At 43.4% G+C, this 13510-nt stretch overlaps 1 protein-coding gene across 1 annotated transcript in view; it reads left to right on the top strand.

Moving 5' to 3' along the window:
- Positions 1–2420: 2420 nt before the first annotated feature.
- Positions 2421–13510, top strand: part of gramd2b (GRAM domain containing 2B) — a 42819-nt gene continuing 31729 nt past the window's right edge. Inside the window, exon 1 of the mRNA XM_007899353.2 lies at positions 2421–2632. Within this exon, the coding sequence (XP_007897544.1) occupies positions 2535–2632 (98 nt within the window). The 5' untranslated portion in view covers positions 2421–2534. The remainder of the gene's footprint in view (positions 2633–13510) is intronic.

Below are 13510 nucleotides of genomic sequence, written 5' to 3'. Positions count from 1 at the left end.
GTAAATCCCCCTGGTAATAATAATAATAATCCTTGCATTTAATATAGCACTTTTCACGTCTTCTCGACGTCTCAAAGCGCTTCACAGAATATACTGTAAAGTTAATTGACTGTATATTTGTGGGCGAACGCGGCAGCCAATTGCACACAATAATGTCCCACAAACAGTCATGGATTGAAAATGACCAATTTATTATTGTTTTTTTTTGGAGGGATTATTATTAGGCGTGTGGAGTAAGGAAACTTGCCCAAGGTTTCGCCCTGACCTGCCTGGAATTGAACTCAGGTCTCTCGCTTGCAAAGCGAGTGCTCTAACCATTGAGCTACAGGACTCCACACCAGCCATCTCCTTTCCCTCAAGGCACAAGTGCGAGCTGCCGAACGCACCTGGACCAAATCCAAACTAACTGTCCATCGGCAGATTTGGCTTCACCACACCAAGATCTACCGCTGCGCTCTTGCCTCTGCCAAATCCTCCTTCTACTCCAAGGTTATCTTGGAGGCAAAGGACAACCCCCGGCTTCTTTTTTCCACCACAAACCGTCTCCTCTGTCCACCTTCCCATACCTCGCCCATCCTCTCCTCAAACTCCAACTGTGAGGAGATGCTGGACTTCCTCGAATCTAAAATCGAGGGGATACGTTCAGCCATCTCAGCCCCGTCCACAGCCACCCCCACATCACCTCTCCCTCATGACCCACCCTCCACCCATTCCCCCTAAACTCCTTCGACCCTATCTCTCCCTCCTCCTTCACCACGACTGTCCGCAAACTCAAACCCACCACCTGCTCCCTCGATCCCATCCCCACCTCTCTCCTCATCTCCCAGCTCCACCTTCTGGCCCCTCTTCCAAATGTATGCAGATGACACCCAACTCTATGTTTCTGCTTCCACCCTCAACTCCAGGCCACTGCTGTCCTGACAGACTGCCTGTCAGACATCAAGTCCTGGATGAGGGCAAATTTCCTACAGTTGAATGTGAACAAGACTGAGGCCCTCCTGATTGGCTCGCGCCAGCGCCTCAGCACCTCAGGCTCTGGCAGCATCAACCTCCATGGTTGCGCACTACAACTCACCAGCCAGTCAGGAACCTCGGTGTCTTGTTCAACCCTCAACTGTCTTTTCTTCCCCACATCCAAGCCATGACCCGCTCTGCCTTCCCTCACCTCCGTAACATCGCCCAACTCCGCCACTTCCTCACCCCTCAGGCCACTGAAGCTCTTGTTCATGCCTTCATCACCTCCAGGCTCGACTATGCAAATACCCTGCTTGTCGGCCTTCCCAACTCCTCCCTCCACAGGCTGCAGATAATCCAGAACTCTGCAGCCTATGTCTTCTCCCGCACCAAACTCCGTGACCCCATCTCCCCCACTCTCGCCCGACTCCATTGGCTCCCTATCCTTCAGAGGATCCAGTTCAAGATCCTGGTCCTCACATACAAGCCCTCCATGGCCTCGCCCCACCCTACCTCTGCGACCTCCTAACCCCCTACCAACCCACCCTCCTCTCAGCCGGCTCTGGCCTGCTCCACGTCCCCCAACCCACCCGCTCCACCATTGGCGGTAGAGCCTTCAGCCACTCTGCCCCCAACATCTAGAATTTCATCCCCCAGTCACTCCACCTCTCCCCCTCCTTAGCCTCCTTCAAGTCCCACCTCAAGACCCTCCTCTTTGACCATGCCATCGGCCACCCCCTTTCCTCTCCCCTCCCTTCTCCCCCCTGACCCCAGCTGCGGTGTGAAATGCTGTACTCTGTCCAGAGCCTTGGAACGTCCTCCCAACATGAAAGGCGCTATACAAATGTAAGCTTGTTGTTGTAATTGGGTTGAACCAATGCTCCCCAATCACATTACTTTTTCAATATTGACCTGAACTGTGCGATCAAATCACCTATGGTCACGAGATGTAGTGGAGGCATTTGGTCAGGTGGCAACCTGTGTGGGTAATTTAAGAGTCCCTGTCGCAATGTTCTGCAGCTACAGGACATCTGCGAGCTGTCTGTGCTTGTATTTAAATTATCCCTGCTGTGGGGAGCTGGCTTCTGCTTACAATTGGATGAGTCTTCAGGAATGGGGGTTGGAGCACAATACTTCACTTCACTGAGGGAAGTGTTTTTTTCCCCCTCTGCAGTTTTCACCAGTTCTCCCTCCACAAAATAGGTGGTTCTTCAAGCAAACTTGAAACAAAACTTTCCAGCAACACTGTCTGGAAAATAAATTGAACGCAGCTGTTTGATCCAATTATGCGCTCATAAAAGTGCGGTGAGAAGTTTTTTTTAACCCTTCCTCCTTCCAGTTAAATAGGTTGGCTGTTTTCACTTTTCTTGGATTCGGCCCAATACTAGCTGAAATCTGTTCATCTCTGACTCAAACAAAGAGCTGGGCTTTTCTTTTTTGCGCACCCCCCCCCTCCCGTTCCTCTCGTCATTGCTAGCTGGAGCTTACTGAATAAGGAAAAGGGAGAGTGTCGAGGAGTGGAGGAGCCTTGCAGCAAACCAGTTCACTGTGAGCAGAGCAATATTCAGGAGAAGGTCCTAATGACTGAACAGCAGCAAAGTCAGAGCTGTGTTTCTGGGGAGGACATTAAGCCTGTGAGACTTCCCAGTAAGAAAGACTCCAAATATGTTTCATTTAAGTAAGTGCAGCCTCTCAGATTACAGTTACTGAATGTCACTGTATTGACTGTGTTGTGTGGGAAACCTAGGGCCTAAAATCTTGACTAACTGCTGGAGTTTGTTGTGAACAGGAGAACTAAGATTGGCGAGAGGATAGAAGTTGTCTTTACGTGTTTTTGTGGCTTGTTAGTTCCGGACAAATATTTTGAACACTAATGGACTGAAGTAGTACAGCTATAGATGGATAAATCTTGGAGTCAAGAAATCTTTTTGCTTCATAATTGCTTTTTTTCAAAAAACTTACACCCGCATTAAAAATTCTGCTGTTATGTAAAGAATTGTGCTGAAAGTGTGCAGTGAGACAAGCTGCCAGTCGCACCTGTTGCTGATATTAAGTTGCATGCACTTGGCTTAGAAGCTGAACTTTGAAAAAAGAAAACTATTATCGTGCTGGCCTTGTCCTGGTTATTTTCTTTAATTCCTGTAAATGCCATTGTTTAGTTCTAATGGTAACTCATGCCATAACAGTCCGCCCACAAAATATACACTCAGTTCACTTTACAGTATATTCTGTGAAGTGCTTTCCGGCATCTCGAAGATGTGATAAGGCTCTATATCAAATGCAAGGATTATTATTATAACATTCACCTGTTGTTTTTTCTCCTTGAGATGCTGATCAAAGCTTCACTTTAAACTGTGCTATTCTAACACTGTACTGAGTGCCAGTAGAACTAAAAAAAATGCCCTCACCTGCAGAGAATTGGAAAAAACAATCTGCTTCTAACCATAACTGTTCTTACCCCAGTTATTAATTAAATAAACCATTAGTTCTGGATAAGCGTTTTTAATACGGAGGGACTCGAGTGATACAGCTGCAGATGGCTAACTCTTGATAACCTCACAAGAAATCTCTCACTTCATTTTTTTAAAGCAAGTTTTATTTGTGTAAAGGATCTTAGCAGAAGCATGAAGTAAGACGAGCTGCTGTAATTTGATACAAACTATTTGAAAAAAGTGACTCAATCCATGACTGTTTCAGCACCTGGGGACGTGAAAGGCGCTATACAAATGTAATTTTGTTGTTGTTGTTTGTGGGACACTGCGGTGCACAATTGGCTGCTGCATTTTACCCACAAAAATCAATCCACTTTTCAATATATTCAGTGATTCGTTTTGAGAGGTCTCAATGGCATGATGAGGTGCTATATCAAATGCAAAAATTATTACTAACAGAACTAAAGCAGTGTTGCGGAATGGGAAGCTGGATTCCTATTGGAACAATCTCCTCCCAGGTACTGTTTGGAGTGGGGTTCCTGCATGATTCTCTTTCTTATATCCTTTTTGTCTTCTTCCCCCCCATCCACCACATTTGTACTGTACGTTTTAAGTTTTAAGTGTTGTCTTGACTCATTTTTTAGCATTCCAGCCTGTGCAAAATAAGTTTGTGATCAAGACTCGTGTCCTGACTTGAACTTTGGATTGTAGATTGGCATTCCAATGCTGTACTGGGGGGGGAGGAGGCTGCATTGTCTGAGATGCTAACTTTTGGATGAGATGTTAAGCAGATATCCTGTCTGCCTATTCAGGTGGATGTTAAAGATCCTATAACCCATTTGAAAAGAGAAGGAGGTTTCTATCGGTGCCCTGCTCAACAATCATACAGATAAATTGCTCATGCACCTCCTGGCTGTCTTATGAGACTTTTCTGCATGCAAAATGGAGGCTATTTTTGCCTAGACAGTCGCATTGACAGTAATTACTGTCAAGTGATGTTTCAATGATTGCAGATGCTACAAAAATTCAGGTTCTTTCCTGGTGGGCAAATTGTGGTAATTTTCTGTCAATGTGAAATATAAACGCAGCATGAATATTACTGAGAGCAAAACATCTGCTTGAATTGACTTGTACAAGTCTGTGTTTAAACTAAGTTTCATCAGTTCCATAGACATCGGGGGGAAAAAATAGGAATCCACAATGGAAAACAAAATAGCTGGAAATGCATCAAAGGCTAATAAAATAGAGTACATTGGGTCAATATCTGAAACAGCAGAAGCTAGTTGATGTGTAAAGTCATCTTATTCAGTCCCTTCTTACACATAATTTCTATTCTAACTCAACAACGTTTGCTATTACTGTATTAGCAATTGACCCATGATAGATTTCCATTGTGTCAGGCTGGTATAGTGATAGTATCTTTCATCTGAGTTAGAGGTTTTGGGTTCAAGCTGCGACAGTTTTCACCCCTAATTGTACCCCCTCATTATGACAAATCATTTGGTGTACTAGGTGGCTTCTGTATCAGTCCTTTCTCTGTGTCGTTTGCAACTTTCCTTACTCCACATGCCTGGTTACCCAACAGTAAGTAGGATAACAACAAAATTACATTTGTATGCGCCTTTCACGTCAGGAGAACGAACCAAGGTGCTGGACAGTCAGTGTTTCGGGCCCAAGCTGGGGGTCGGATTGGGGAGGGTGGAGGGCAAGGGGGAAAGCAGGGTGATCGAAAGCACAGTCAAAGAGGAGGGTCTTGAGATGGATTTTGAAGGGGCGAGGCGGAGGGACTGCGGGATGGAGTTTCAGAGAGTGGGGGCAGAGTGGCAGAAGGTCCGCTCGTCAATGGTGGGGCAAGGTGGGGGACGTGAAGCAGGCAGGAGCCCACTGAGTGGAGAGAGAGCGGTCAGGTTGGTATGGGTTTAGGAGGTCACAGAGCTAGGGCAGAGCAAAGCCATGGAGGGCTTTGAAGGTGAGGACCAGGATCTTGAACTGTATCCTCTGTGATGGGAAGGCAGTGGCGTTGAGCAAGGATGGAGGTAATAGGGTCACGGAGCCTGATGCGGGGGAGGACACGGGCTGCAGAGTTATGGATGATATGCAGCCTATGGAGGGAGGAGTTGGGGAGGCCGACAAGCAAGGAGTTTGCATAGTCAAGCCTCGATGTTATGAATGAATGTATGAGGGTTTCGGCAGCCTTTGGTGTGAGACTGTGCCAGAGCCGGACGATGTTGCGGAGGTGGGCAAAGGCAGAGCGGGTCATGGTATGGGTGTGGGGTAAAAAGGACAGTTGAGGGTCAAACAAGATGCCTAGGAACAATTATTAGTCAATTGGCAGATTGTTTTTCCATGGGTAACAATCTCTTCTCAAAACATAATGATAATAAATTGGTCAATTAATCCACGGCTGTTTGTGGAACACTACTGTGCGCAATTGGCTACATACAGTCAATTCACTTTACAATATATTCTGTGAAGTGCTTTCATACATCTAGAAGACGTGATTAGGCACTGTATCAAATACAAGAATTATTACTAGCGTGCAAATTCCTTCTCTGAGTAAAACTCCACAAATGAGAATGCACACGACAGATAATCCCAGTGTTTTATTGCGCAACAAAGGGATGCATTCATCAGCATCCTTCGCACTACCAGACACCTGACTTCAGCTATAACCTGCTTGTGTTTCCTCCCTCCTTGATCTTTTAAAGAGACTCGAGAAGCACTGTAAAGAAAACTCAAGGTATCTTATTGGTTCTTTAAATCTACGCCAAATTTACGTTGCCCAGAACATAACTGTCGCAACATTAAGAAATAGAAAATACCCCGATGCTAAACTATGACACCAGCAGCTTTACCCAAGATTAGTTACCAAAAAAAAAACAACCTTGACCTGGAGGCGAGGCTTTCAGATCAGGCATGTACCTCCTTGATGACACACAAGGCGAAAAGCAACCCGAGTTCAGCGAATGCCTTTTTTTTATATTTTCTAACTCCTCCTCTTTCCAATGTATCGCATTGATACGTTTCCCCTCCATTTTCAGTCTCCTCCTATTTCAATGTATCAGTAGGCTCCCCCTCTAGGAGCCACGTGATCCTTTTCCACCTTTTTTGTTTCAATAACTCACCCAGGTCATAGACTTTGCATCGCCAAGGCCGGCCTTACCGCTTTAAATTATATTTTGGTCCCTAGACCATAAATGCTCTGAAAGCGTCTTTCTCTCGATATACACAGAATATTTACATTAATAACCTTAATAAAAGAGGTACAGCATCAATTCAAACAAGGTCACCGTGACAAAAGCCCCATGTAGGAACTTGGAATTGCATAGTCTAAGATGACACTCCATTGCAGTCCTGGGAGGTGGTGCTACATTGTTGGAGGTGTCGTCCTCCTGGTGAGATGTTAAACTGAGGTCCCGTCTGTCTATTCAGTTGATGTCAAAGATTCCATGGCACTATTTGAAAAGAGAAGGGAGTTTCTCCCAGTGTCCTGATCAGCAAACTCCCAAATAACATTGGCTGTTCACTCCATGTCTGTTTTGTGCAACATTGATGTGAGCAACTGGCTGTCACGATTCCCCCAATAAATACACAGCCAATTCATTTTACAAAATATCTTGTGAAGCGCTTTGAGATGTCTCAATGACGTGATAAGGCGCTATATCAAATGCAACGATTATTGTCTTATGTGCAAACAACAGAATAACCAGTAACATGTTTGTCCTTTTAAAAACATTCCCCCTCCCCTCATTAGCAATGCAGTTTATTCAGTACGGATGTTTAGCGAACCCATTACCATGTCAGTTCTCTCATTTGTGTTTCTTTTATGAAAAACTGCTTTTTTTCCCCTCCTTACCCCCTCTCCCACCTGTCCAATTTCTAACCAACCTAAACTTAAAGGTCAATGCTACAGCAAAATAAGAATTTAATTATTTTGGAAGACATGGCAGAAAGAGAATTTCATCTTCTGTAGCTATCAATCCAAGCTTATTGAAAGCAGACATTAGAGAAATTAGCTGCTTTATGAAATCTCATCTATAGCACAGTAAAGAGACAAAGTCCTCTTTATAACTTCTTACGTTGAAATGTCTCAAAAGCAACTCACAGGTAATTGTAAGGTCCAGTAGACAAGAGACGTGTTCTTGTAGACAAATGTGCTAAGATCCCACAAACAGACATGAAGTGAATGATAAATTAATCTGGACGCTGGTCTTCATGGCTCAGTTTCACGCTGGCCTTATTTTTAATATGTTTTAAAATAACCGATCCATCCTTGCTTCTATTGCGCTTTCACATCCAAGAAACCAAGATTTATTACTTGTCTGTCACAACCAAAATTTTGGGAGCTTTAGTTTTATTGTAAAATCTGAGGGACATCTTGTGCTCTGTTGTACAATTAGTTTTATTGTAAAATCTGAGAAGCATCATGTGCCCTGTGCTGTGGCATTGAGCCAAGAATTAAAGTTGTGTGAAAACCAATACCACCAGTTTGCTGCCTGGCATTTGCCCTAGAGTCAATTGTCAATAATGGATCCAGACTAACTCCATAACAAATTACAGCAAATCATTTTAAGAATGAAAAGATTCCTAAAATCATTTTAGGAATGAAAAGACACAAAAGATTGTAGAAATGTAGAATTCATTAGAATGGTGGATGATGCTGAAATAATTAAGAGGAAGCTAGGTGAATGTTTGGTAGGCAGGGGTGCCAAGAGGTATGGTGAACGGGCAAGGGAAGGAGTATTAACAACTTGTAGATCACCCACGATCTATTAAAATAACTTGATGGGCTTTCATTACGTCCCAGGTTGACTACACCGGCTGCCTGCTCACTGGACTTCTCAACTCTTCCCTCCACGAGCTGCAGTTTATTCAGAACCCTGCAACTCATATCCTCTCCTGCACCAGGCTCCAGGAACCTATCACCCCCGTTCTTGTCTGGTTTCACTAGCTTCCCATTCCTCAGAGAATCGAGTACAAAACCCTCGTTCTTATCTTCATGGACTTGCCACCAGCCCCCCACCCCCCCCACCCCCGGCCTCTGCAACCTCATAACCCCATATCAGCCTGTCAGCTCCCTCCCAAAGGAATGAGTTCAAGATCATCATCCTCACTTTTAATTCCCTCCACATTCTTGTCCTTCCCCTACCTCTGCGAACTTCTTAAACCCTACCAACCCGGACAATCCATCTACTCGGCTAGCACTGATCTGTCATGTCGTCATGTCTGCATATCATTGATGGTTGGGCTTTCAGCCTCTGTCTGGAACTATGTCCCAGAGTCCCTTTGCCTCAGCCGTTTGCTCAATTCCTTCTGTCAGGGTCTGTCTCAAAACCTTCCTCTTTGACTGCACTTTCAGTCATCTTCCCCTCCTAAATACAACCCCCAGCTCTGGGGCAAATTCTTTGTCTATCCAGTGCCTTGGGACATCCTCCCGATGTGAAAGACACTATACAAATGCAATGTTTTGTGGTTAAAATATTCTTTTTGTACAGAAGATTGTTGGGACAGGGAATACCTAACCTACAATGGAGGTTTGAATCCATGTTGGCTTTTAACAACATCAACAAGATTACATTTGTACAGCGCCTTTCACGTCAGGAGGACGTCCCAAGGTGCTGGACAGTGTACAGCATTTCAGACCCGAGCTGGGGTCACGGGGGTGAGGGGAGGGGAAGGGGGGTGACCAATGGCATGGTCGAAGAGGAGGGTTTTGAGGCGGAACTTGAAGGAGGCTAAGGAGGGGATGAGGCGGAGTGATTGGGGTTGGAGTTCCAGAGGTTGGAGGCAGAGTGGGTGAAGGCTCTCCCGCCAATGTTGGAGTGGGTGAGTCGGGAGATGTGGAGTAGGCCGGAGTCGGCTGAGCGGAGGGAGCGGTCGGGTTGGTAGGGGGTTAGGAGGTCGCAGAGGTAGGGTGGGGCGAGACCATTGAGGGCTTTGTAGATGAGGACAAGGATCTTGAACTGGATTCTCTGAAGGATAGGGAGCCAATGGAGTCGGGCGAGAGTGGGGGAGATGGGGTCATGGAGTTTGGTGTGGGAGATGACACAGAGTTCTGGATTATCTGCAGCCTGTGGAGGGAGGAGTTGAGGAGGCGACAAGCAGGGCATTTGCATAGTCGAGCCTGGAGATGATGAAGGCATGAACAACAGTTTCAGTGGCCTGAGGGGTGAGGTAGTGGCGGAGTCGGGCGATGTTGCGGAGGTGAGGGAAGGCAGAGCGGGTCATGGCTTGGATGTAGAGAAGAAAAGACAATTGAAGGTCAAACAAGATACCTGGGTTCCTGACTGGTTTGGTGAGTTGTAGTGTGCAACCATGGAGGTTGATGCTGCCAGAGCCTGAGGTGCAGAGGCGCTGGCGCGAGCCAATCAGGAGGGCCTCAGTCTTGTTCACACTCAACTGTAGGAAATTTGCCCTCAGCCAGGACTTGATGTCCGACCGGCAGTCTGTCAGGACTGCAGTGGTCCTGGAGTTGAGGGTGGAGGCAGAAAGATAGAGTTGGGTGTCATTTGCATACATATGGAAGTTGACCCCATGTCTGTGGATGATGTCACCGAGGGGGAGCATGTAGATATCAAAGAGGAGAGGGCCAAGGACAGAGCCCTGGGGACGCCAGACATGACAGTGTGGGAATTAAGAGGGAATTGGATAAGTATTTGAAATACGTGTGTGGGTAGGGGAGGAGCCTGGAGATGGGATTAAATAAATAGTTCCTTCAGAGACCTAACCCAGGTACAATGGATGAATGTTTACTTCTGTCTTGTATATTTTCTATGGTTATGAACATTACTGAAATAGCCGTTTTCCCCAAATGACCCTTCTTTAAAAATACTTGTCTTTAATATCCACAGTGATCCTATGTGAGGCACACATTATGTTGCATGTCGCAATATCAATGTTCAACTTGCGGTATCATATTTAAGGCTTGTGCTCTTATTGCACATGTTTTATTCATGTCATCATGAAGCACGATTTGTGCAATATTAAAGCTTCATCATACACGCCACTGTGGTCTGGATTAGTGTTCTGTTTTTGAACGCATTAAATATACATTTCTGTAATTCTAATGTTTATATGACACTAAGTGTTTCACTCATTATACCAGGGGGTAATAAATTGAAGATAAGCTTGAAAATACCCAGTGATCCAGTACCTTTCGTTCTTATTGTGCCTGAAATAATAATAATTAATCCATGCATTTGATGTATTTTTTGCATTTCAAATGCAAGGATTATTATGTAGTGCCTTATCACATCATCAGTCTCTTAAGTGCTTCATAGGATATACTGTATTATACAGTTCATGTGTGACTGTAATTCGTGGTGAATATAAAGTGCCAGTTTAATATTTTAATTATTGACCAAATGTATCGTGGTCATTATAGATCCCTCATTGTTTAAAAAGCTGCAGATTCTTTAAAACTATTTACCAAATCAATGTGGACTGTTTGCCATTATTGAAGGCCAGTGACTTTCCAAGTGATTTGCTCGATTCATATCTACAGATCAGTTATGTTATGCCTTTTGTAAATTTGTAACTGTCATAATTGCACTCCAATGAATATGCTGCTGTATTCTTGGAAACTAACAATAGAATATTGTTTTTATTTTGTATAATCTCTTAATAGATTGGTTTGGATGAAGAACCTTTGACCCATCTGATCACATCCCACCAGAATGCCCATCCTCCCATCACAGCATCAAGCTACTTTTTAAATGTTCAGCCTCAATCACTCTTCCTAGCAACGTCTTCCAGTTGTTAATTTACCCTTTGGGTGAAAACAAAATCTCCTGCTATCTGTCCTGAATTATCCTTTTAAACTCAACCTATGTTCTCTGGTTCTACTGTCTTTGTGCATCCAAAAGTATTGATCTGGATTTACTTTTTCATTCCCATTTAAAATTGCATGCACTTCTGTTTATTACTGCCTCACACTGTTTTGACATACCAAGCGATGTCAACTAAACACTCCTAGATCACTTCAGCTTTTCCCTTGGCAAGTTCTATCTCATCCATAAAGCATTTGTGTTTCTATTCTTACTTCCTAATGTAGACCTTATATTTTATCTGTATTAAACTTCATTTGCCCGTTATCAATCTGTGTGTATACCCTACGTAAAGTATTGTTAACCCAGTGATTAGATGGTACATAAATACAGCAGTATATTTACTACAACCTGAAATCGAGTCAATTATTTCAGTACTAAACAAACATTTGGTTGAACTGCCGATTATTGAAGGTTACTAAATGTGCTCCTGGGAATAAATGAGCCACTTTAGCAATAAGCTGTTTGATCCTCGAGGGTACAGATCACTAATCTTCTTAAATCCATGACTATATTGAGTTTTAAAATGGACTACACTTCGGGAAGTCTTAGAGAAGAATAAATTAGCTTGGCTGCTTATGAATACAACCTCTTACAACGTTGGTTCAGATTCTGTTTTTTCTTATTATGTCTAAACAGGAAATCCTACAGGAAATCTTAGTTAATAGTTTCCCTGTCATAATATTTGTGTTGGCTTGCTTTATCATCTCTGTCATTTAACTGATGAAATAGGCCTCTGTTTGTACTTAATGCTACTTCATTGCTTGCTAGTATTTTTGTGTCCTACATTGGCTCTTTATTTCAAATTCAGGAATTTCTTATCTGGCTTAACTCATCCTGAATTAAAACTGATTCTTATGATTTTGCTCTGTCTTAAATGACTTGCTTTGTGGTAAGGCTGGCTGATGGTGCAGTAGATTTGTAAACAAGCCTGGCGATCAACAACTTCTTGCACTTAAATAGCACCTTTCACATAGTTAAACTTGTGAAAGTGCTTTACTAAGGCTGGAGTGGAGGCCAGACCAGGGTGGAGAAATGAGGGGGTAGGATCGATGGAGATGGTTAGATTCAGTAAGTGGTAGGTTTGAAAGTGGAGAGGTCACAAGATTCTTCCAAATGAAGAAGGCCCTTCGACCCATCTGATCTCACCTTTCAGAACATCCTTGCCACTTTATTTTCCTCCTCTCCCACCCCAAATTGAGGGATTTAGGTTGGGGGAGGGGAGAGCTCCAAAGAGTTGGGGGCAAAGTGACAGCACTTTTAAATATTCCATTTCTTGAAAACTGCTATTTTGAGTGCAAGTTGTTGTGTTGCATATATTTTAAAAGGAATTTATGGAATTTATGATGTAACTGTAAACAAATAGATAATTTTAGTAAACGACCTGTTAGCACAATGAAACTGGATTACAAAACCCAAAAGGATACAAATATGTCCAACAATTCTGATGGATAATTAGTGTGCTGTTTGTTATCAACAGATTTAGGTGACCAATTGCTCTCTCACCAAGACTTATTTAAGGAGCTTCAGATCAAATGCTTTTTTGTTGCTGAATATAACCAATTATTTCTGGTATTAAACTTTCAGAAAGAATGCACAAGAGTAACAAACTAGAAGTTATCTTTCTTTTAGCCCTCGATTTGTTTTCCATCAAAACTGGTTGATACATGAGGGTGAAAGGGATAAGTGGGTTTGGAGAGCAATGATTTAGGAAGTGTGGAGGTATCTATAAAACCATGATGCATAGACACAGAAAATTTGGTCCAAATGGCCTGTTTCTGTGCTATGTAACTTTTGGCATTTTGGTAACTTGAGATTGTGGTTAATTTCTTCCATTATGGTGGCAAATGGCTACAATTACTAATGTTGACAAAGTCTGCCATGATACAAGATCAGAACCAGTAAGCATCAATCTATTTAGTTTAATCCCAACAAGGACTTGTACTGTTCTGTATGTTGCTTCACTGACGTGAGCTAAGTGCTGTTCTTTTCCATTCAGCAAGTTTCACAAATTTGTCCCTGTGCGCTTATAAATAATGTGATTTTAAAAGTAATTTATTTTACGTCTTGTGTCCTGCTATTTATACTTTTTAATATTGCATTAGTTTATTTATAGGTGCATGGGGACCAATTCACCACAGTGCTCAGCACACCTCCATAAATGTGATACATGGAGCAGAGTAATCCTGAAACACAGTGCCCTCATAGTGACGGCTCCTTGATTGCTTGAAGATTTGTTTTAATGTAGAATTTTGTGCTTAGTCAGGTGTAATGAGCGCCTAAAATGTTCAGTAAAAT

The sequence above is a fragment of the Callorhinchus milii genome, unplaced genomic scaffold (assembly GCF_018977255.1).
Source record: "Callorhinchus milii isolate IMCB2004 unplaced genomic scaffold, IMCB_Cmil_1.0 Scaffold1, whole genome shotgun sequence".
Lineage (NCBI taxonomy): Eukaryota > Metazoa > Chordata > Chondrichthyes > Chimaeriformes > Callorhinchidae > Callorhinchus > Callorhinchus milii.
This window is presented reverse-complemented; position numbering and strand designations above follow the sequence as displayed.